Here is a 26,141-nt window from a genome sequence, read left to right as displayed (position 1 = left end):
GTTTTTCAAACGCTTACAGTTGTTTTACAAACATTTTTATACTTATAGTTCATTTACATTTTCCATACTTACAGTTCATTTACATTTTCCATACTTACAGTTCATAAACTTACAAATTCTTACATACAAATTAAGACACTAAAATACTTATGATCTCACCAGCTTCAAAGCTGATACTCTCTTTCAAAATTACTTGTATCCTCGGGTCATCTTAGACAGGTACCGATGCAAGGATTAGGGAAGATGAAGCTCGTTGAAGACTCATCTTTCATTTTGATTTATGCTTTAGTGTTTATCAAAATTTGACAGAACACACTTGTATAATAATTATATTATTAATGCAATGGATGATGTTGTTGCTTGTTTACTACTTTTCATTGTTGTGATACTGTACATGACGTCCTCCGCCGCAGAACGTTTCCGTCGTTCTTGGTTTTAGGGTGTGACAGCTTCTTATATAGTGTGACATAACTAGGGTTACACCATGCAAACCCTAATGTGCATGACTTTTCACATTCCTTATGCTCCATGGGTTTTAAACTCCATGGAGTATCCATGGGTCACCACATGGGTTTAGCCCAACATAAGGAACTATGGATCATAAGCCCACTTTATAAGAATGAATGTGTAACTTCCCAAAATTCAAGACTAAAAATTTCTTTTAATAAAACATTACTTTAAGCAAATTCATCATTTCAAAACATAAACAGAGTATTAGTTTCCAAAATACATGTTCGTTATCAGAGTAAACATTCCCAGGCTGTTTAAACTATGGTGTGTGCCATGCGATCACCCCGAGCTCTTCCCTCCGCTACCGGAAGTACCTGAAACCAAAACTGAAAACCGTAAGCACGAAGCTTAGTGAGTTCCCCACCCTAACACATACCATGCTTAACCACATACTGCACATACTGGGCCACGCCCGTTATCCTGGGCCTCGCCCCCTACCTCGGGCCTCGCCCGCTACAACGGCCCCGCCACTCCAGGCCCCGCCTGGCTTCGAGCCCCGCTCGGATACAGATCTGTTTCACTTAGGCCTCACCTGTCACAGGGCCTCGCCCACTAACATATAATAGCACGTAAACATATCACATCACATCACATAATCTAAACACATACTAACGGATCTTGTCCTAAGGCCTCGCCTATCTCTGGGCCCCGCCCTTGTCCTGCTACTGAAGAGTCATGGAACCCCGTCCATACTCCTGCTGATAGTGAGGTACGGGCCCAGCCCACCCTCACTCCTTCCCTAACTTGGGCCTCGCCCCTAATCTGCTGCTACTGAGATGTGGAACACCATCCACATTCTGCTATTGGTGAGATACGGGACCTCGCCCACACTCACCTCCCTACCAGGCACATACAGGTATCACACAGACAACAAGTATAAACTATCACATAAACCATTCCTTGGGCACCCTCCCTCTATCATTGGACCTCATCCCGTATATCATACTAGCATACTGTGCCTAGGTCTAACCCCCGGGTCTTCTACTCATAACTACATGGGCCGGCATTGTGGCTGTAGACCCATTCATACAAAGGGAAACTCACCTGCACTGGCTGAATTAGCTGATGAACCCACTAGCTACTGCCCGGCAACTCTCTGAACTCCTGCTTCACTCGCTCCCCGAGCTGCCAATGTCAAAACAACACTGAGTCTAACTGACCCCCGAAAGACAACCAATTCAACTCTGGTCAAAGTCAAAGTCCTGGTCAAAGTCAACCTTCCAGGTCAACCCTACTCGTCGAGTCACCCTATTGACTCGCCGAGTTCATATGTCCAGAGTCCTTCTCTTTGCGACTCGACTCGCCGAGTCAGTCCATGACTCGCGGAGTCTACCGATTACCGAGTCCTGACCTAACCAACTCTCCGAGTCTCCATTCGACCTAACTCGTCGAGTCCAAGAACAGACTCGCCGAGTCCAGGACAGCCTTCAACAGACTCGCCGAGTTGTTCATCCAACTCGCCGAGTTCCTGCCCAACATCATTTGACTCGACGAGCTGTTCCTCCCACTCGTCGAGTTTCTCCAAATCTTCATGCTACTCGCCGAGTCCACTCAAAGGACTCTCCAAGTCCATTCAGATCTCCAAACATGCAGAGGACTTTTGAGTCATGCAGGGACTCCAAACCATAGATCCATACTTCCAAAGCTCAATCCCCACGTAAAGTTGCAAACTTTACGTATAACTAAAGAGATCTAGGCTCAAAACATACTAGGGTTTGGTTTAAGGACAAAAGGGCTTTACCAACTACTCATCTCCTGATGCTTTATGACATATTGGACCATCCCAACACTAGATCTGAAGTGGCAACAACATATCTAAGCCCCTAACTCGAATTGGGTCTCAATCAACCATAAAACCCCCAAATCTCATAACAAAAATAGATCTAGATGCAAAGAAGGGAAAATGGCAGCTTAATACCTCCAAGATGAACACAAACTGAAGTAGATCTCAGATGTACACCTCTCCTTTGAAGCAACCTTCTTGATCTTCAAGTTCCTTTCCAAAATTTCCTTCCTCCAAAGCTATTTCTCTCAAATGATGGAAGCTCACATGAAATCTAGGGTTTACAGGTTCTCTAGGATGATATGGAGGCTGAGGGAGGGACATAACACCCTTTATATAGGATACAACTCCCGGAATTAGGGTTTTCCTCGTACAGACCAGACTCGCCGAGTCTCCTTGGCTGACTCGCCGAGTCGGTCACTTACTCCTTGACCCGGATCCTGCTCGGACTCGCCGAGTTCCTCCTTGGACCCGCCGAGTCACCCCTAAAAATTAGGGTTTTCTTTCCTTTCTTGGCCTTCAAAACTTGGGTGTTACAGAATGATTTACACAATCAATCCCCATATATGTAATTAGTCTCTTTTGATCACAAAATTAATTTCAAATTGATTCTTGATCAATACTAATTAAATAATATGATTTCATATTAATATATTAGAACTTATAATATATTAATAAATCATAAATATCCTCTTCTCAAAAATCCATCCTACAAATTATTTCGGTGTCATGCAACCCAAATGGACCATGCTACTCTCGGGTCAAGTACATACCAATTATAGTTATGCTCTCATGCTGCTGCTACCACACTAAACACAATCAAACCAACCCTAATCACTATAGGGTAATAATCCATAACTGAAGGTCCAAATCATAATCCCTATCACAAAGGGTAAAAGACCCTTTTACTCCTCCTACTCTAGGCCTAATAAGCCATGGCCTAAGGCCTAACTAACCTAAAGCCCAAAATGACCCAAATAGGCTTCAGGTGAGTATGTCGTGCGTACATAATGCCTATGCCCAACATATTGGATCTAATCTGAAAGCGGAAAAGGTCACGTCCCATTACGTCGTACGTTCCAGGAGGCTACACCCAATGTACTCATCAGGTGTCCAAAACTTAACTCTAAGTACTTAATGATTTAAGACCAATCATCTAAACAACAAATTTTGCTCTTGGGGGTGTCTTAAATGATAACGTCAACAACTTGATGCCTTTACATGGATCAATAGGGCAAAAATCTAAACCCTAAGGCTAAAGTATGCTTTATTGTCTAAGATCTCATGCATGGATGAATGGAGTGTCCAAGCTCCCAACTTTATGACTTTATAAGCTCACAATGATCAAAAATGATACTCAAAATGATTAAGAACAACCCTAGTCTCAAAAGTCCAAATCTTGGGACCAAAACACAACATAACATGGTCAAAATCTAGATCTAGAAAAAGAAGGATAAAGGTACAACCTTTATACCTCCACAAGCTTGCAAGGATGATGGAAGTTTTGGATCTAAGAGCTTGACCTTCTTCAAGCTTCATTGGTTGACTTCTTCTTCTTCTAAGAGCACTAAAAACCCACAAAAATACTTAAATGTCTCAAACTTTGCTAAAGGGGGCTAGGGTTTCGAATATCAACTTTGGGGTGAAAGGAGGTTGAGAATGAAGAGGCTACAAGGGGTCATAAGGTGTTTAAATAGGGTCAAAACCCAAAACTATGGTTTGAGGTTTTCACGAGTATATCTGACGTACCTCCACGTACACCCAGCGTACTAGCCAGAGTCCGGGTCCAAAAAATAAAAGAGTTACACATGGTGTAGCTCCCACGTATACCATGTGTAGGGACTAAAATGCAAACTTTTTGGATTGTTAAGCTTAAAATGACAAGTAGCTGAAATTGAATGTTATAATTCTCCCCTACTTGAATCGGACTTCATTCTCGTAGTGCACCTCCACAAACAACTGTGGATAATGCTCTCTCATCTCCTCATAAGGCTCACATGTCCACTCCGAGCCTTTATGGTGTTGCCACCGCACCCTCACTAAGCTTACTTCCTTGCGTCATAGGGTCTTTGTCTTCTTATCGAGGATCGTGATCGGTCACTTAATGTAATTCAAGCGCTTATCCACCTAAATATCCTCCAAAGGAACCACTACGAAATCATCAACCAAACACTTCCGCAACTAAGAGACGTGAAAAGTGTTGTGAATCTGACTGAGCTCCTCAGGTATCCAAACGATAAGTAACCCTGCCCACCCAAGCAATAACCTTGAAAGGACCGATATATCTGAGGCCCAACTTACCCCGCTTCATGAACCGGATGACACATTTCCATGGTGACACCTTCAAGAGTACCATATCCCTAACCTAAAATCCTAAATCTGACTGGAGTCTATCAGCGTAACTCTTATGTCGACTCTACACGGTCTACAATCTCCCATGTACCTGTTGGATCACCTCGGTAATCTGGAGCATCACCTCCATGCTACCCATAACTAGTTTATTGACCTCACCACAACAAATCGGGGTCCGAAATTTTCTCCCATAAAGCATATCAAAAGGAGTTCTATCAATACTAGTGTGGTAGTTGTTGTTGTAAGAAAGTTCAACCGATGGAAGATATGTATCCCAGCTACCGCCAAAATCCAATACACTTGTCCGAAGCATATCCTCCAAGGTTTGGATAGTCCGCTCACTCTGATCATCAGTCTGCAGATGAAAAGTTATGTTGAAGTGCAACCGAGTATCCAACTCCTCATGGAACCTCTTCCAAAACCTAGAAGTGAACCGAACATTCTGATCTAAAACCACCGAGACGGGAACCCCATGCCATGCTACAACCTCCTGGATATAGACATATGCTAACTTCTCTGCATAAATGCTCTCCTGAATAAGGATGAAATGCGTAATCTTGGTCAATCGAATCCACCCCTCGCATGGTCTGTGCTAGCTTTGTGATAAAAATCCATCATGATCTCTTCTTATTTCCAAACGGGAATAGAGCAGAGAGACATGGATGCATCACCAATAATGGAGGATATGTTTCGGTGAAATAGAGCGGAGAGACAGAGAAGCAATGTCGGTGATGGAGGGTGGCTATTAGAGCTAGGAGGTGATTTAAGTGTGATGTGAGGTGTTTGAGGGTATGAAAAAACATCATGAAAGAAAAGGTTAGAGCGAGGGTTAAATTTTTTTTAGTAAAATTAGTTTAAAAAATATATAAAATAAATAAACAGTTAAAAAATCATTTTATATGGGTAAATTCTCAACTAGCCAAGAAAATAAAACCATAAATACGAAACATGTTTTGATAGTTGTCCGCACCATATCCATCATAAAGACCAATAATTTTGTCTAAAAAAAATAGTTCTTTGTTTTTTTTCCCACATCATCTAATAAAACCAATGTCAATTGAAATATATAAAATGATAAATCTAATAAAACCAATGTCAATTGAAACATATAAAATGATAAACTTAATATCAACTTTAAACGTGTAAAATGACAAAATCAATAATAAAAATAAATGCATGAACAAAATTTAATATAGTGGTTTTTTATAAGATTGCGGTAATCACTTTTATTTTGCTAATTTTGACATTTTGATAGTCACAAGAAAACTGCAAAAAAGGAAAAAGAAAATTAGAATTTCAATGATAACGTAGAGGTTTCTTGTTAAAAAAAAATCAACAAATTAATTGATAAGGTAAAATGGTAAATGACATATAATATGATTCTTTTATATTTCAATCTTTTTTTTTAAATTAAAACAAAACCAGGAAAATAATATATGAGGTTGGTTCCGTTGAGACTAAAAATAAAATAGAGATCTCGAGATTCAACATCGGCCATATATTTCACATCTGTCGCTCTAACCCTTCGGCGTACCGGCACGGAAAGTCTGGTGTAATCATAAACAGTGTCACCCTTTCCTTTCTCCTCCGTCACCATCCCCACCACCGTAACCGCCACCGCCACCACCACTACCATCACCTCTGACACCAGTCGAACCCACCATTATCACCTCCATTACTTATATCACTGTCACCTCTGTCACCACCACCTCTTCTGTGACTAACTGTAATAATCATTTATGATTACTCAATCTATGAACATACACATATGTATAATCATTTATGATTATGCATATACGTATAAACATATATAATCTTGTATGATTCTACCTCTCTGTCATATAATCATTTATGATTAGGCATACGTCGTTGCTGCTGGTACGCAGGAGTATTAGAGCGGCACATGCGAAATCTGTGGTTGAGGTTTAATCTCAAAATCTCTATTTTTTTTTTTTAATCTCAAGTGAACCGTCCCCAATAATATATAATTCATTAATATTTTGGTATTTGTCCTTTTTAAATTGAAACAAACATTCACTTGTCTACTCCTATATTTCTTATCTTTTGTACCAATGTAAATAGAACCTTAACATTTGGCAGAAAAGAACAGTCAACTTTCGATACCTGTGGGCCACAAATGTATATTTTATATTAAACCAAAATCAAATCATGTATCTGTCCCATTACTTCTCAACTTTTGTAATACGCAAACATATCTTAATAACATACCCCTCTATTTTTAATAACCCAAATATTAAGATAATAATGGAGCTACCGAAAGTTAAGTTCTTCAAAAGATTCCTTTTAAATTATAATCAATCAGCCAAGATTTTGCTCCCAAAACAAGAACTGAATCTGCAGCATCTGATCACTAAGATTTCATTTCTATACGCTACTTGTTCGTCTACAAATTTGTTTGTCACTGGAAAAAGATAGTTTGACCATTATGCAGGGTCTTTATTTGTCAAAATCTGGATGATCAATACACCCACCTAACAAAACAACTAAATCGCTCCAAGATTCATCAAAGGTCTAACAATTTTTGGGTGAACAAGCAAACATGATCGAAGGAGAAGATAATTATGAAGAGGAGGAAGAAACTCCCATGTTGGGGTTATCTTCTTTAAAGCTCACTGGTTTGCTCCGTTTGATCTTCAATTTCTTCTCCTCTTTTTGTGTGTTCTGACTTCTGTTTCTGTTTTGCTCCATGTTGATTTTGATTTCGATATATCATATACGTAACAGTTGAACAAGAGCTCATCAATGGAGTTTCTGCCACCAATGATCACAACAACACAATAAGAACAGGTTAATCCAAAGTCAAACACCCTTTTGTGTTTTTCCAAATCCATTTTCAATCAAACAAATCATAACTCTGGATAGATTAATTTCCTTGGATTCAGGAACACTATGGAGTACAGTTGCTCACATCATCACTGCAGTGATCGGATCCGGTGTACTTTCTCTTGCATGGAGCATGTCACAACTAGGTTGGATAGCTGGGCCTATCGCATTGTTGTTCTTTGCATTGGTCACGTATGTGTCTGCATCTCTTTTATCAGATTGCTACAGATCACCCGACCCCATTAATGGAACTAGAAACCAAACTTATACAGAAGCAGTTAGAGTCATCTTGGGTACTACAAGTCTACACTACACGTTCAAAGTTTATAATATAATTAATAATCTAATCTTTCATGTACGTATTTGTACGTAGTTTCTACATTTAAGTATTATTATTCGGTCAACAGGTGAAAAACAGGCGTTGCTATGTGGTTGGCTTCAGTTTCTTAACTTCTTCGGGACTGGTGTTGCTTATGTGGTTACAACCTCAACTTGTATGATGTAATTAATTAACTATGCCTCTTTCTCAAATGTTTTCAAAGAAATGTTTATTGTTCATGTATACAACACTTTATCCATACAGAGCAATTCAGAAATCAAATTGTTACCATAAAGAAGGGCAGGAGGCTACATGCGAATATTCGGGCAATCTTTATATGTTTTTGTTTGGAGTTATACAGATTGTGATGTCACAAATACCTGATTTTCATAGCATGGTGTGGGTGTCCATTGTTGCTGCTATCATGTCGTTTTGTTACTCATCCATCGGTTTAGGACTTGGTGTCGCTAAAGTAATTGGTACGTATATTATATTAATAGAATAATTGTTGAATGAAGCTTGAGTTGTTAAAAACAGTTTCTAATAATTATGCCCGAAATCAGAAAATGGTAGAATAGATGGAAGCATCAATGGTGTCCCAGCTGGCAATGTACCTCTAAAGCTATTGTTAGCTTTTCAAGCGCTTGGCGATATTGCGTTTGCTTATCCGTATTCCATAATTTTTCTTGAAATACAGGTTGGTAATCTGTTAAGAGAAATTAAATATCCTCTTACATTTTCTTCTTACCTATCATCATATTCATATTAAATTGTGACAAGTTGATTGAAATATTATTAATTTTCATTAAATGTGACATATGTCAACATTTGACATGGGTAAGAGTATGAGTCAGAAAAAAATATAAAATGATATTTAATTTCTTATCTGTTAATTGGCTAAATAAAGCTTCAATTCTTGGGAATTTTAGTTTCACCATAGGATTTGAATCATTGTCTATCTATCCAATGATATCTTTGGAAGGTGTGATTGTTTGAATCAGCACAAGCTGAGTGTTACTGAAAGAATAACTTTTTTGTTAAAAAGATCTGCTAAATGTTTGTCGATAAGTAATGTTTTTTTTTGTGTGTGTTTTAAGGATACCATTAAGTCGCCACCACAGGAGAATAAGACTATGAAAAAGGCATCGGTTATTGCGATTATAGTGACTACATTCTTTTACTTTGGATGTGGATGCTTTGGATATGCAGCATTTGGAAACAGTACACCAGGAAACCTGTTAACTGGATTCGGGTTTTACGAGCCTTACTGGCTTATTGACTTTGCTAATGCTTGCATCATTCTACATCTAATCGGAGGTTACCAAGTAAATACTCTCACTACTCAATATTCATTCTACCATTTTGACTTTTCAAGTCACGTCAACGACTTCCCAATTCCCATATCAAAATTAACATACGAATCTATTTATAAATATCTTGATTCGAGTATTATTGCTTCTTTTGACCTCAACAGTTAATATTAACGCCTGTTTCTTTCTTTCTTTTTTTGGTAAGGAAAGCTATACAGTCAGCCGGTGTTTGCATACGTAGAAAGATGGATAACTGAGAAGTTTCCAGAATCTGTATTTCTAACGAAAATCCACCACTTGAAGCTTCCATTTTTGCCAGATTTACAACTGAATCTATTCAGACTATCATTCAGAACAGCATACGTTGTGTCAACAACTGGAATCTCAATGGTGTTCCCATACTTCAATGAAATACTGGGTCTCTTAGGGGCTTTGAATCTATGGCCATTAGCAATATATTTTCCAGTGGAAATGTACAAAAAGCAAAGAAAGGTGGAAGCTTGGAGCACAAAATGGATTGTTCTACAAATTTTTAGCATTGTTTTAATGGTGGTGTCAGCAGTAGCTTTAATTGGATCAATTGGAGGAGTCATAGAAGCAAAAACTAGCTAACATGTATCCAAAATGTAATCAAACACTGCTTATTTTATATCACAATATCACATATAACCATAAATACAGTTCCTATCAGACTACTTATCAAATTTACTAGCTTTGTAGTTCTAGTTGTAGTTGTAGTTCTTCTATTTGTTCCTCACTTTAAAGTGGGGATAGAATCATAGAATATAAATCAAGCAAAATATGATGATGAAGATGATGTGTCTGCCAAAACCTGCAAGTTTTTTTCACCATGATTGTTATAATAAAGTCTACTGATTTCAATTGATTTTCTTGGAAAAGATTCAAAGAAGATGATGATTATTATAATTATGATATTATTTACCTCAAGCTGTTCTTCAGTGAATGAATCTTTCTGAACACTCCAAGTGTCTGCATGTGTTCTACGAAACTCTGCAACTGCTTTTGTAACAGTGGATTTAACTGGTGATGATTCCCCAACAAATCGAGCCAATAATGTTGCATGTTCAGGCAACCAACTAAAAAAACAAAAAAAAAATCAAGAAATGAAAATTAGAGATACCCTTTTTGGATATAATAAAGTAGAAGAAATATATAAGACCTTTTAGAGTTTAATTACCTTGGCATATCATAAGGAACTGATAACACACATGCAACAAGAGCAAGAACACAACCATGTACAGAAGCAATTGAAGGACCAGAACTTGAGCTTCTGAAGAAATAAAGTAAAAAACAGCTTGATGAATCTTGTTTTGAAGGAATAAAAGATTGAAATTTTGTAAAATCGATAAAAAAAGACCTTTGTTTTCTTCTTTTCTGAAGCTTTGTAGCCTCATTGTAAGCTCTTTCACGGAAATTCTTTGATAGTTCTCCATCTTCACCCTTCATTAAGCCAGCTAAAACTGCTGCAGCATGTTCCCTTACCTGTATATATATATATATATATATTAAATTAATAATAAATATCTTTATTTTATTCAAACACAAAACAAAAAAACTAAACTAATTAAATAACAAAACTTGCCTCCACTTGGTTATCTGTAAGTAGCTTCTCAACTGTTTTCCAGATTTTCTGTTTCTCATCATTGGAGAGGATGAAAGTGTGCCTGTGAATGTGAGAATAACTTAATATCAAATAAAATTATGAAAAAAAATTATTAAAAGAGCTTATGGATGCATACATACCTGTACATAAAGCTTCTTAGAAAAGTCAAAGTTGCAGATCTAGTCCTCCAGTTGGGATCTTCTGCTGAAGATAAAAGAATGGAAACTGCCTTTCTGAGATGAGCATCTGGAAATATTCTCCATTTTAGCAACTCAAAAGCTGCCTTTGCTAGTATTGACAAATCTTTATTTGAAGTTTCCTTCAAAAAAACAACAATAATAGCATGTAAAAACAATGTGGAAAAGAAAAAGAAAATCTCAAATTCCACATAGGCATAAATTTATAAATATCACATACCTGTAAAGAGATCACAGGGTAAAGAAATCCCACAAGCACATCTAGTAGGAATGCAGATCTTCCAGACTTCATTAATGAGATAACAAAATGGAACAACTACACAAAAAAAAAAAGAACAAATATTAATTTTTTTATATAATCTACAACAGTGAAACAAACACAATTAAAAAATAATAATTACCGTTTCCATCCATTGAACATCATCAGGTGAGTTGCTATCTGAGAGGGTGTTTGTTTCTGATAATTTCTCCAAATTGTCAGAAGGATTTGCATTCTGAATTGACACCACAAGTTCAGTTGCACGTTTTTGTAAAACCTGATCCCAACTATCTCCGTGTTTTCCATTTCCCATATTACCCTTCTCATAATAGTCTACATTAAAGGATGCATGTAGTCTGATATTTGAACACAACACAGAAAGGGCAATAGCAATTGCTTCTCTCACCTGTTTTGAAATACAGAAAAAACCAATATGTTAAACTTGAACAAATTAAACGCCAATTATGTACTCAAGGGTAAAATAGTAAAAAACCCACATGGGCAGTGGGATGGCTCATTCTATCCAGTAACTCCTGGAGCAACTTATGATGGAGTTCAACTTCTGATAATGGCATTCTTGGAGGTGATACTTCTATCAAAGCAGCAGAAAGGAAAGAGTATCTTTTGGCAACAACGGTAGTGGTTACTGTTTGAGGTAAAGGCTGAATCAAACAATCCAAGATTCTTTGTCTTAAAAGAGGAACTCTTGTTCCATATTTACCCTTCCCAGTAACTGCATATCTTATACAAGCAGCCCATTCTGGAATAGATTCTACTGAAGGTGCAAGAAGAATGCTCTGTAATTGGACATTCATCCAGCTGTCCCATGCTTCTACAAGACCGATGACATCAGCATGAAGCAATCCTGCAAAAGCTTCAGCAGCAACACACTGTTTGGACCTCTCTTTTGCATTTACAAATTCCTCTAATGCACTTTTCAGTGAGTGTAAAACAGGGACACCACATTCTTGAACTAATCGTTTGAATATTCGAGCAAAACTTGAGTAAAAAGTATCACTTCCAAAAAAGGAAATCCAAGAGGGTGTTCGAGGCCATGAAGATGAAAAGTCAAAGTAGAAACGGGTGATGGATTTGTCAGCTAAACTCTGGAATGATGAATTCCCATGTCCACTTCTTGAAGATGAGTTTTCGGTGTCACTGATGATGTGGACATTTGAAAGACTATCGAATGTTTCAGTAAAGAATCCTTCCTCTTGAAAGATATTACTCAAAGTCCCTTCAAGTGAAGACTTTGTGTTTTCTTGTAAATCCGATTGTTCTTCATGTGATAACTTGTAAGGTGACTCTTTTAGTAACATATTCAAAGCAGAAATGGCTAGGATTCTTGTTTGTGGAAGTTGACTTTTTAAATTCTTTAGGAAATGACCAGCTGCTTCACTGAGAATCTTTGATGATAAACTCGGTTCATTTCTAGATGACATAGCCAATAACAAGAGAACCCTATTTGCCATCAAGTTATACCTATATGAAACAATTAAAAAAAAATAAAATAAAATAAAAAAAATTTAATACATGTTTTGCTGAGTTGAAATAATCATATATTCATGTGTGTAAACTGTATAAGCCAGAATGTTTACCTCCAATGTAAATTAGTTGACTCAAAACTCATAGAACTTATCTCAGAAACCAAAGCTGCAAAATCTGTTCCAGAATTGTTCTCTGATTTCCAGAAAACGTTTCTAGAGATCCCCGAAAAATAGATGTTGTATTTGACAAATAGCTGTTGATAGTTGCAAATTGCAAAGATTAGGTATTCAGTTAGCAAGAAAACACACAGAAAAGTAAGCTATTGAAAGTTGAAACATCTGTGAACATTTACCTCATTGATAGCTTTCTGGGATTTCAAGGATTCATGATGAGAACTGCAAGCATAAACATAATGTCACACTAGATTCAATACGTATAATTCGAATGATATAGTAATAATATATACACAAGACACTTGCCTCAAAAGAATTCCAAGAAGGAAAGATGAGAAAGATTTTGGCTCCTGTGTATAAATAGGAAAAGAGAATAACTCATGACTCGTGTAAGAAAAGAAAATGGAAGATAATATGACACTATAATTAACAACAGAATACCAATGTGAGATGCTTGAGAACAGTTTGAGTTCCAAGAACAGCACAAGAACCTAAAACCATGTATTCTGGTGTGTTTGCATTTCTAAGATTTTCAGTGAGTGTATGCACACACTTTGCAATGAGAGAAGGCCACCTTTTGATCATTTTCACTAGAGATCTTCCAGCAAGTCTGAATATTAATATAAAAAATAAAAAAATAAAAAAATAAAAAAAGCTTATCAAAAGGGGTACCAATGAAAACAAAACACTATATTAAAAGCTTAACACAAGAAAGTAAAGAAAAGTAGAAAACTCACGTGCGAACAGTGTCATAGCTATGAACAGAAAGATTAAGAAGATCATCCAACAAAAGATTCACACTCTCTGAAGGAGAAATGTTTTTTATAGTACGAAACAAATGGTACGATGATTGTGATGTTCTCCATGTATTGTGCATGTATGCTTTGTCAATGAGGGCCCACCTTGGTCTGAAGCAACAAATCAAAACTAGGAATTAGGAAAAGAAAACATTTTGTCATTCAGAAGAATCAAGAATATATATATGTATATACCTTTTCTTCCCTTTAGAACGTGAAGGCATAATGAAATTAACAGGAGGTTCTATTATGGCAACAGATTCCAATTTCCATGCTTGCCTATGATTAGTCCACTCTTCATATTCAGAACTTCCTGTATTAAGTTAGTTAAGAAAACAGGTCTAAAAGGTAATATTGAAAGTCATATTGTTGAAGGGTACATTAGTAAATTACCATAGTTCCCTAAAGCCTCGATGATACGGATGAGGAGTAGCAATAGAATGCTGTCATCTGATTTTTTCTCAAGTAAGTATCTGCAAGAGATGTGGATATTTTACTTTTTGAATTTTGAGAGATTAGAAGATAGAAAAAAGTGAGATGAAAAAAAGGAGACAAGATTTATTTATTTACTTTGAGGCTACATGAACAATATTAGCAGCTTTTTCACGCAATTTAATGCTACCAACACTTGAACCCGTTGCTCCAGCAATCAAGAAAGGTGGATTTTCAACTTTCCCATTTTTAAATGAAGGTATAAAATCAGGCAAACATGACAAAACACCTTGTAATGAGGAATCAATGCGCAAAAGTGTCACTTTCAGATGATCTTTTTCATTTCCTGTAGATCATAATTGATATATAATAAGATAAACGTGACAAATTATCATATTATTTTATTCAGATAAACATTTTTACACAGGTATACCAGGATCAGAATGGATTTTATCTTGACATATTTTGAGAAGCTCATCTAAAGCTGATTCCAAATGCAGATTTAAAAGCTCATTGGCAAATTGAATTTCTTCCTCACTAGGGATATGCCATTTGGGGCCTGTAAATCCTTCAGTGTTTGAAAAATCTTTGTTACTTATCCATTCCTCAAGAGGGGTCAAAGATGAATTGGCTGAAACAGACCTGTGAAAAGCAAAAATTCACATTTTAATGAGCTTAAACAAGTTACAAAAGAATCATTTGTTCATCATAAGAAAAAATGGCAAAAGAAACATACTTGTATTGATCAACAGGATAATAGAGAACAAAACTTCCAAGAAGGGATCGAAGGACTTGATCACCAGCTATGTTAACCTTTCAAATTATAAAGTAGCAACAAATTAAGATATATTTGAGAACAAGAATCAAAGAAACTATTAAATCAAAGATGTAAAGAAACCTTCCAAGATGGGGATTCAAAAGCAGAATGTATTGTCTCTTTGAATTGATCCTTGTAATGAAGAAGTGAAGGACCTCCATAACTTATTGCAATTGACAAAACCTTCAGCTGATAATCAATGGATGTTTCTAGAGCTGGAGAAAGTGTGGCTCTTTCCTATGAAGATTTATCAAAGAGATTAATCAGCAACACAAGTTGCATATGAAAAATAGAATTGTAAAATAAAAACCTTATTCAAAGATTGGCTAGTGAAATTCCCACTTCCTCCAAAACCCGTGAGAGGAATTCCTTTTAAAGATGATATAACAGAAGATAGAAGAGGTTCAACAAGATGACTAATAGCAAGCTCTGGATTTGAATGAATACATGCACAACAAAGAAGCCCAACTTCAGCAATAGCTCCAGGTAGAATATTCGTCTTCAAAAACTTGGAAACTTTTTTAATGGCCTGAAGGGTATATATGGAAATCTTATGATTATGAAATTTGAACAAGCTACCTCAAAATAATTGATTAATTTGGAGAGAAAAAGTTGAACCTGATTGTACAAAGATCTTGAAAGTCTTCCAAACAATATTTCCAACATGCAAAAATACTGAGGTCCATCCTCAACAAGGAATGTTCCAGATGTTGCAGGTGAATGGGCATCTTCATTTCTGCACCAAATTACAGGGATTAAACATGTAAAAGTTCCAAACTAGAGGGACTAAAAATGTAAAAGTACTTACAAAACACTACTAGGTTCCAAGTGTTGCAACAAAGAAAAAAGGCGACATAAGAACTCATCAAGCCACTCTGAAAAACGTTCTGCAGGCATGAATGACAAATTATCTGTATCATCATCCAAAGTTGCCATCTGAAATTGGCACATAACTCGGTTAATTAATACATGAAAGTACGAAACTTTTCTTCAAAAAAGACACAATTAAGAAAATTTTATGATTACATTGGAAAATATGGAGCCAATGAGTTGCATTGTTGCTAGGGTTTTGGGTGGATCATTGGCATCCATTCCAAGTAAAGCATTGGTAAGTGATATCATCAGAAGATCTTTGAACATGTCAGCATCATTAACATCATCTGTTTCCATTGATGATGAAGATAAAGACATCAAAAACAGTGATCTCCCTGAAAAAGCTACAGATGTGACAGCTGTCTTCAACTGATGTGTAGCTGTCATCTAACCATTGATGAAGAAGAAGAATATTAAGTCATAAGAATGTCCAAATTAACTCCAAAAATTAAAAAATGTTATCACAAACCGTTTCTAGAGCCATGTGGAAACGAGAGACCAAAAATGGCAAAACCAATGAAGGCTCTACATAGGATAAAATAGAAGTTGCAGCAGCAACTGTTTCAGAAAGGTGTTCATTTTTACTATATTGCCCTCGATCTATTAACTTCAAAACAGTAGTGACAAAAGATTCCCTTTCTGGTTGTCCTAAACAGAATTCAATCTGTTCACTGCTATCTGGATTCCTGAATTTATAACAAATCATATTATTATACAAGTTAAAAAAGAAAAGTTAGTCAAAAGTGTATGAAAAAACAAAAGAATGAGATGATGTTCTTACTCTTTCTCTCTTTGTAAACGTTTTTGAAACGTATACACCAAATGAAACAAAAATCTTTCAAGTGAGTATGTCCAACGACCACCATTAGAAGGATGATAATATCTGCAACAAGTATCCAATCATGTATTTTATAAATATAAATACACATCACAAATCATAAGTCATAAACCACACATATATCATTTAAAGATTGCAATAAACAAAAATCTAGAAAACAAACTGTTCTAAGAGGTTGACCAATTTCTCAAAGTGTTGTTGAGCCAAGCTACCAGGCCTTAATAAATAAACCTACAACGTATTAGAAACATACATATGTTAGGGACCAAAATAAGAATTAGCAAAAAGAAATCTATCAACTATGACTAATCATATATATATGGATATTACAATCGATTTTGCAATGGCTTTTGATGGAGTGTGTGATCTATTGGAGAACAAAAATCTTGTATTTCTTGGGACATCAATAGAGAAAGGATATGATCCACCTCCACTTGCCACAGGCACCTATAGAAATGAAATGACCACTTTTCAATATCATGTTGTCAAATTGAAATCTTTAATGATTAATGATTTTGATTCCACTTAGAAGAAACTAGAAAGTACCTCAAACATGTTCAAGAATCGACTAAAGATCTCTGGTAAAAGATCCTCCCAATCCTTGGATTTGTAGTTCTTAATAACACGAGCAATGATAGCTGCCCATTGGCTGTTCCAAAATTGACAATTTGGTATAGAATCCCATTGAAGAATACATGCATTGATCCACTCTCTGTAATCACAAATAAAGGTTATCAATTTGCTTCAATAATTGTATAAAGAAAACAAACATCTATAAATTATAATTACCTTGAATAGAAATCCTTGTTATCGATATTTGTAGGAAGGAAAAGTCTCACAAATCCAGACCCTTCAAAAGCCGAGTTATGCCATGGATTTTCAAGTAGAGATCTGCAAATTGACAACATTATAACTTTATAAGTTATATTATCAAAAAACTATCTTGAATTATCATTATTAGTAACTTACTTAAACTCAGACCATATCTCTTGAGCAGAATTTGGAGGGAAAAACCTTCTACATGAACGAACAAGAGAAGTAACTGTCTCAAAATGTCTTTGTCTTATCCTCCATCCCTCTGGTCCTGTGTTTCTGTAGCATATATATATATATATATATATATATATATATATATATATATATATGTCATAAAAAAGTTAATAAAAGAGTATCAATGACACTCAATGAAAAGAGTAAAAGACAAGTGGCTTTGATATGCATTATAGTCATCATATCATCAATAGAAGTATACCTTGTGAAGTGTGTTTGAATCATTGTATCATAGAAAGGGCGCCAGTCAACTTTCAAAGTCAACTTTTTGCGGAATTTATTCAGCAAGCTCACAAGAACATTACCCCATCTCACCTAAGTGATTTCAGTTTCAGTATCAATGTATAATTTGGGAGATGTTTTGTAAGACAAACAAATACCTGAGCATAGAGTTTGTCTTGTGATGAATGAAACACTTGAAGCCCAAATTCCACAAGAGTAGAAACATCTTCCAATGATACTTCACTTTTTGCCTTTACAAACCTGCATGATTAATTGAGTGGTAAATATAAACAATAAGCTACAGAGATATAAGATACAAAGAATGAAATTAAGCATGTAACCTTAATCATCTGTCAAAAGTTAAGCATAAAGAACATATCAAGACTTATGCATATGTACTTTTATAGAATGCCTGTATATAGTTTGTTTGTTTCAGAAAATTCAATATAATAAAGACTAAAATAGCACAATTCGTTCAGGGTTTTGACCAAAAAACAGATGAAGCCTCAAGATGTCAATGTTTGGGGATGTTAGTCCCCAATTACATCATAGTTCTGAAAGAACCCAATTCTTTAACTTCGTGGATGGGATTAATTAGCATTATTTCATCACATTTGGTTCTTGCCTATTTTACAGAAACTAAAATGTAAAGAAAAGATTAATAATACTCAAAATTGAACTGTTGGCGCTACTAATAGTTGACCTGTCCGAGTAAAGACTCGAGATTTCATTAAAACATTCATCAATGATCAAGAAACAAGTAAAAGATCGAAAATTTATAGTAAAATTAAGTATAAACTAACATAGAAAGAAGCGATCGTTGTTACTTGCACAAGAATGCACATAAAAGAGTGAATATAATAGCGAATTGATACTGTAAAACAATTGGAACTTACAGGTCAATGACTGATATCCATTTGAGAGTGGAGTAGACAGATTCTGGATCACCCTTAGTGTACGATTCTTTCACGGATGATACAACACCAGCGAAGGATTCTTTCTCTTTCTTGGTGGCGTCGGCGACCGGAGGCGGGAGCCAGGCGTTATAGCGGTGCATTTCTACCTCTGGGTATCAGGGTATGTATAATTTGTATGTGTTTCTCGATGGTATATGTGTATATATAGAGGGGTTGGTCTTTTTCTTTCTGAGCAAGACAGAGATTGGAAATTTAGAGCAAACGGGGGGTAATTGGTATGAGTGGGTAAGGAAGGGAACGGGTGACCGGCAACCCAAGTCGGCGGTGGAAGGAGCTTCGGGTGAAGTTGATTTGCAACAACAATCTTATTAAGGTTTTGGTTTTGGTTTTGGTTTAGCAAGAAACCGTCGACTTTGGGGTCTACGTTCTCTAAATCCCTATTGGAAAAGAAATTTTATCTTAACATGCTTTTTATTAAAAAGATTAGAGTACAAAAGCACAACACTAACACAATACCAATTATCTTATATCATAATTTAGGGAAAGTAAGTAATATAACCACTTTATAATGCTATTTAAAAATAATAATAATAAAAAATAAAATTTTTATTTATGTAAAATGACCATTTTGTCCGAAATGATCCATTTTAGACCCGAATTTCGTATTCTGTAAATGGGTACAGGATCCGACCTGGTAATGATTTCCCCTATAAATAACATTTTGAATTCATTTCGGACTTAACTTCGAACTCACTCATTTTGGACTTCATTATGGACAACATTTCGGACATCAATCCATAGCAAGGACGAGCACCATTTTTATATGTAAGTTTCAATTATCTTTATAATTTTATGTCTTTAAATTAGGTTATATGTTAAAAAGTAGATAATATATGCAATTATATATATGTTGTTTGTTTTCCTTCAGTTTTTAGTGGTTTTTAGGCTATTGTAGGATTACATGTGGTTATATGTGTATACTACAAATCTTAAATTTTTCTAATTCTAACTTGTCCAGAAAATGTCTGGAATGCGTAGAACATGTCCGGAATACGTCGAACACGTTCGGAATGTTGATTTGGAATTTGGTTTTGGAATATGTTGATACGGAATTGTGTTCCAGAATGTCATCTGGAACATACAACAAATGCATAATTAATTATTCTTTTGATTGTAGCATAACATAACATACGAAGTGGTTGTGACTGTAATCTACAAGCATGAACTCGGGCGGAAAGTCATGGCCCGGTTACAACACAGACCACTTTGTGCTGCCATGTTTGGTCATCATGTTTTGGTGATTATGTTAACATGTCGATGGGTGTCAAATATCACCCTTTACTCTATCACTATCTTATGTGCATGCAATATAATACTTTTCCTCTAGTTGACATGTACGAGCTTATATTTCCGACACACAACAATCTGGTATGCTTCGACAGGAAAGCTTTTTGTCTTATGATTGGTTTGTGGTTCAAGGACTATTTATACCCTAGTTCTTGTGTTGCGCGGTTCCACCAACGTGTATTTCAATTTGTCTTGCATTCACTTTAACCTTATATATATATATATATATATATATATATATATATATATATATATATATATATATATATATATATATATATATATATATATATATATATATATATATATATATACATATTGTGAGATCCCCATTTTCACAGCCAGAAAAGACCGGTTTTGTTTATACTTTATTTCAAAATCAGAGTAACCTTTTAATAAAAGAGTTGCGGAATTTGTCCCAAAACAATAATATGATAAAGATTTATCAAAAGCATTTCCTTAGAAATGTATTTCATTAAAAGACTCGGGATGTCATGTTCGATACAGTACATAAGTATAAACAATACAATATAAGCCTTACTACATTATTTCATATCTACAGGCCTATATCCGTAATCTCTCATCTCAACACATCACAACTATGCTCGAGCGCCACTACCTGTAATACATAAAACTGAGTGGGTCAGGCTTGGGAGCCTGGTGAGCACATAGGGTTTTCAACCCACAATAAATAGTTTATTAATTTCATCAACCAACAATAACCCGATTACCCGTTCCCGTTATCCTCACATTACGCCCCTAAATACCTCTCATAAGGGACCTATCCTAAGGATTATCATCGGGATGGACACTACTGCTAAGGGGGTTCCTTAGCAATAAATGTCCTAAAGGCAACCATGTGGGGGATGGAGTACACCGGTGAACACATCGTTCATAACACCTATAGGTTGCGAGCCTGCCAGCGTTCCACTGGGCTGTCTAGAAGAGTCTGTGGTTGTCATCTATACTCCGCTAGATGACTGGATCAACAACAACAACATCGAGGTCTCTCATCATTTTATCACACATCGTCTTATTACATCTACCCATGTTTTACCCCAACATTATTGTAGATATAAAATACATATACAGTTTAAATCATTTAAAACTTGTATAAAAACATTCATCCAGCATAGATAGCAAGTATACAGATAATATACACACATATCACGTAATATATAAAATACTTCATATCTATGTGTAAAATGAAAGTAACTATGCACTCACTTTAGTAGCGGGAGTAGATAGAATCTAAAAACGGTCAACGGCTCGTGATCGTCGGGCTCGGGACGCGGAACGGCTTCAGAAAACGAGAGAGAGAGAGAGAGAGAGAGGGAAGATTTGGTGTAAGAAGTGAATGAGGTCGAACTTGTTATTTATAGGCTGATTTCGGCCCATTCACATCGTGAGAAGTCATTGCTCACGTCGTGAGCCATGGATGAATCACCTCGTAGCTTCGACATCTGCATTCTAGGCTTGAATAGTGTCTGTTTGACTCCTCACGTCGTGAGAATTCACTACTCACGCCGTGAGCTTTTGAGTTACTGTTCCCGTAGACTTATACCTTCAAAATGTGACTTTTTGACTCCTCACGTCGTGAGTCCAGTCAATTTAGGGTTTCTGACACGTGTCATGCTCTTAGACAACTGTATCTTCGAAAGGTCATAACTTTTGCATACAAACTCCGTTTTTGACGTTCTTTATATCCACGCGTAGGTAGAGACGTACTCTAAAACTTTCATTTAGACTCCTAAGGATAAAAAGTAGTTTATCATAAACTAAATTTTTACGTTTCCCAGTGTCGTGCCGGTTTTGACGCGAAACTTCGACAGGTCATATCTTCTTCGTTATAACTCGGATTTCGGCGTTCTTTATATCTCCGGAATCCTTGTCCCGACCACTACAACTTTATTCATAGATATTGGACCTATCTATTATTTTATTTTTGATGCTTATTTGTAATCTTAACTTATTATATCTTATAATTAAATATAAGGCATATAAAATCCTAGAAACATGGGTGTTATATATATATATATATATATATATATATATATATATATATATATATATGTGTGTGTGTGTGTGTGTGTGTGTGTGTTGTTTTATGCATTGTCCCCCTAACGAGTTGTTGGAGCCTACTCCTCAAGAACTTGCTGCTTTGTGGTAGACTAAAAGTGTGCCATAGATAGATGCTTCAAATTACCTTGAAATTTGAGTTATGGTGTTTATTTTGGGTTTGTTTTAAATAATTTCTTTATCACGATGTAGCATAAACAAGTTTATTTTGTGTATGTTTTAAACAAGTTTATCTGACCGAATAATAATTTTAGAATGTGTAAATCAATACAAGCATGACTACGGTTTATTTAGATCAATGATAACATATTTTTTATTAGTGTTTTGAGTAGTTTTGACATTAGATCTATTCTTTGACTCGACCTTACTTTTGACACTTGACTTAGTCCTACTTGAAGATTCAGTTTTTGTTGAATCTGCGGGAAACCGAGCGTCACAGTTTTGGTTTGTGTGATCGATCCTTTGGCAACGACTGCATTTTTTTGAATCAGACATTCGCCCCAGGAAGGGATACATTTATGATTTTGTAGTCGCCCAACTTGTCGATAGTCTATAAATGGTGGTAATAGAACCATGACTTCATCTAGTTGTTTGTATTCAACTGGAATTGACACAAGAAACACAACCTCTATATATGTTGATCGATATGTTTCCATTATAAAGTATGATGACACCCATATACCGTAATGTTGATATCTCAGTTCCTTGAATAACGACATACCATGAGAATAAGGTATACCAAACAGTTGTTATTTCCCACAAGTGCATCAATGATATTCCAAGTTGACTATACCATTTTTCATTTGGTGAATCACCTCATATCTACTTAAATCAATTAGGTATACACGAAAACCGTAGGATTTGGTGATCTTCCTTTCGATAACCTTCTCAGCATACTCAATAATATCTTTTTTGCTTTGAGCTATAAAAAATTATGTATATTTTGTCATGCACAGGAAATTATAGTAAATTACCATCAAAGTATTATAATTTAAATAAATACCTCCAGCATTACGTCGTTGACACCACCATTGTTGCATAGTTGCTCGAAAGAAGTCAATCAACATTGTTATGGATAGTTTTTGTGTGTCTTTTGATAACGTATTGATGGATTCGGCGTTGTTTGATGTCATTATATTATACCGAACCATAGGGAAACACAACCTTGCCCATTTGTTATGATCGATTATGTCTATCCATGTACGACAGTCTTCGTTTAGGGCATAATGTAGCCTAGCCAATCTTTCTTTGAAATCAAACTCTCGGTATGCTTTTGCAGCCTCCTAAAACAAAATTTCGGTTCTCTCTTGTTTTTCGATCTTTTTTCTCATACTCAGCAACAAATGGCGACGACAGAGTTCGTGATATGCATTCAGAAACAAGTCTTAAATGGTCATTTCAATTGAATTGGCTCTATCAGATATGATAGCTAAAGAGGGCATGTCCCCAATACATTCTTTGAGTCTTGATATAAACCATATTCATGAATCCTCACTTTTAGTTTTCCCAACATTAATTGCATTAGATAGGATTTGGTTATTACCATTCATGACTACTGGTAGGAACATCGTGCCCAAGTATTTCCTTTAAGGTATGCTCCGTCAATCATAATAATAGGACAAAAACATGTTTGAAACTCTCGAACCCACACAATAACTATTAATAGATTAGTCATTAAAGCAGACACACATGTAACAATAATTACAATAACTCATTATATAAGAAATAATACTACGCAACCGATAGCCATAAAAAAGTATTCAAATTTGTTTTCATAACTTGTTTTTATATGTGTAACCGTCCTTGGATTCTTTTTCTCCAAGCTGTAACAATATAAAGGAAGTCTTTGTAACAACTATATTTTTCTCATACTTTATAAAAAAATACACCCAAAATTTATCTAATATTATACATCAAAAATCATTGAGTAAGTATTTACAAACATAAGTAAGTATGAACAATACATACTAAAACTGCACCCAAGATTTGTTTGGTGTCATAAAGTTTTATGCAAAAAGGATGTTAATTTTTATCCAAATTATCTTCTACGTTTCATGATTTTCTTTCCCTTGCTTTGGTTTATATTTTATGCTTAACACAAATCACACTCACAATTAAGCATACACTAAATGAAAATTTAATTATATCATGTTCGAATGAAAAAAAATGAAAAACATATCTAAAGATCTGAAAAATGGTGAAATAGATCTTGATAGATCTTGGCAAGAGCCTAGCGGATATGGATAGATGGTTGTAGAAATGGACAGATCTGAACAAACCTAAGGTGAAACGCAACAGATTTGAGCATAATTTGGGTTAAAACGAGATTGAGACCGAGCGAGATGGTAGTTATTCGCTCGATGTCCCATGGATGGCGCTAGTGATGCAACATTATAATCCGGGTATCGGGTCTTATGTGTAGGATTCCGATCTTGGATCGGAGATAAGATTCGTTAGTTGGTTCAAACAGGATTCTTAGCTGCAACGGGTAACAATACCCTTAGAACCGCCCCATGGAATGTGCCTCGGGAGCAGGCTTCGACAATCAAGTTAGATCGGTGTGAGTGAAGAGATGGTCTCTTCTAGCCAGAGAGATCAATCTAGGTGTGATGGGTAAGTGTATTGTGTAGTGATCCTATCTATGATGACAAATGCAGAATTTGAAATGATTTAGTGAATCATATAAAATCATGAACACGAAGAACACAAGGATAATAATCTCGTTTTAAGCTCTTATTAGTCTAGAAAGTATTACAAAGTGAGTTATGCAAAAATACTCTCTCTAAACTAATATCTCACAAGTTCTTAAAGACAACTCATTACAGACATACAAAAGGGTGAGCAACTAGAAGCATCCAAGCATGATTTTGCACCCTAAAATTCTCCCTCTCAAAGTTAGGATTAGATGTCATGACTTCAATTTCTAAACGAGCTCGCGCGATCAAGACCAACTCCCCCTCGAAGTAATACTGGTCTTCAAATCCGCAAATGAATACCCAAGAAGCTTCGAATACCATTTTTTCATTCTCCCCCTTTTTATAATCAACAAGTGATTATAAAAACACATTAAGGTTGAGAAGCGTCCGAGGAATAAACTTCACAAATCTCCCCCTCGATGTGTGCCAAACATGAAACCGCGAAAAACTTTCATGAAAAACAATCACAAAAAAGTCATGAAAATTTTCCAATTTTTTGACTTTTGGATGAGAGTTGTAAGAATTTCGAAAATCCGGGTAAAAGCTGCCAATATCAGAATCCTGCAGAGACCCACTGCGCCCAAAACAGTCTAAGATGCGAAACTTTACTCCAAATGCAAAACTAGGCATAAAGTGCTAATTCGCATATACTACAGGGACCTGATACGTAAATTCGTCCATTTCTTAGAATTTTCAACCCAATGGCGAAACTGGGTAAATTTTGCCAATTTTTCGAAACTTCAGGGATACGAAATTAAAATCCTGCATTCTTCACGGATTTTTTCCCCATTTCAAATGTGGGTAGAAATTCCCAAGTCTTTGATAATTGAGGGATTTGAATCGACACAACTTGTTTCTTCTTCATCTTCACTTCGAATCAGTTACGATCAGGGACCTTTGAACCTAGCATGTCGATACCCATTTCGAACCCAGTCGATCCTCCCATTTCGAGCCATCGATCTCAATCTTCTCATACGCCATACTCAATTTACCCATTCAAACCTTAAGAGTTCGATTCCAAATCACTTACAAATAAAACTTCGATTTCAGCCACTCTACCTCGATCCCAAATCTTCGATTGTCGTTATAACCACTTGATCTTGACTTGAACCAATAACCTTCAATATCAGTCAAATGCAGTTGAGTGTCGAGTGTAACCCAAACCTTCGAATCAATATCAAGTGACATTGAGTGTCAACTCCAATACACAATTC

General features: G+C 35.9%; 2 protein-coding genes across 2 annotated transcripts; one reads left to right on the top strand and one right to left on the bottom strand.

The window, feature by feature from the left end:
• Window positions 1-6,897: 6,897 nt before the first annotated feature.
• On the top strand, window positions 6,898-9,794 carry LOC145072686 (putative amino acid permease 7). Its single transcript, XM_079019151.1, has 8 exons — window positions 6,898-7,281; window positions 7,391-7,453; window positions 7,549-7,782; window positions 7,897-7,990; window positions 8,073-8,287; window positions 8,372-8,505; window positions 8,906-9,133; window positions 9,329-9,794. The coding sequence occupies exons 1-8, from the start codon at window positions 7,206-7,208 to the stop codon at window positions 9,728-9,730; spliced, it is 1,446 nt and encodes a 481-aa protein (XP_078875277.1). The 5' UTR covers window positions 6,898-7,205; the 3' UTR covers window positions 9,731-9,794.
• Window positions 9,746-19,185, bottom strand: PA200 (proteasome activating protein 200). The gene is made up of 34 exons (XM_079019150.1): window positions 18,785-19,185; window positions 18,047-18,149; window positions 17,869-17,981; window positions 17,586-17,708; window positions 17,406-17,507; window positions 17,163-17,328; window positions 16,947-17,063; window positions 16,780-16,847; window positions 16,560-16,661; window positions 16,248-16,464; window positions 15,932-16,165; window positions 15,714-15,841; window positions 15,524-15,641; window positions 15,216-15,434; window positions 14,987-15,142; window positions 14,825-14,901; window positions 14,522-14,730; window positions 14,227-14,434; window positions 14,050-14,129; window positions 13,852-13,969; window positions 13,597-13,767; window positions 13,301-13,469; window positions 13,166-13,209; window positions 13,039-13,081; window positions 12,797-12,939; window positions 11,696-12,680; window positions 11,341-11,604; window positions 11,160-11,255; window positions 10,883-11,061; window positions 10,722-10,803; window positions 10,497-10,621; window positions 10,317-10,409; window positions 10,062-10,215; window positions 9,746-9,950 (listed from the first exon to the last, which is right to left on the bottom strand). Exons 1-34 carry the CDS (start codon window positions 18,943-18,945, stop codon window positions 9,909-9,911), a joined length of 5,409 nt encoding a protein of 1,802 aa, XP_078875276.1. The 5' UTR covers window positions 18,946-19,185; the 3' UTR covers window positions 9,746-9,908.
• Between the last annotated feature and the right edge of the window lie 6,956 nt (window positions 19,186-26,141).

Source organism: Lactuca serriola, chromosome 9 (genome assembly GCF_051521515.1).
Source record: "Lactuca serriola cultivar US96UC23 chromosome 9, Lser_US96UC23_V15, whole genome shotgun sequence".
Lineage (NCBI taxonomy): Eukaryota > Viridiplantae > Streptophyta > Magnoliopsida > Asterales > Asteraceae > Lactuca > Lactuca serriola.
Note: the sequence above shows the minus strand (reverse complement) of the source record. Positions and strands in the feature narration are given on the sequence as shown.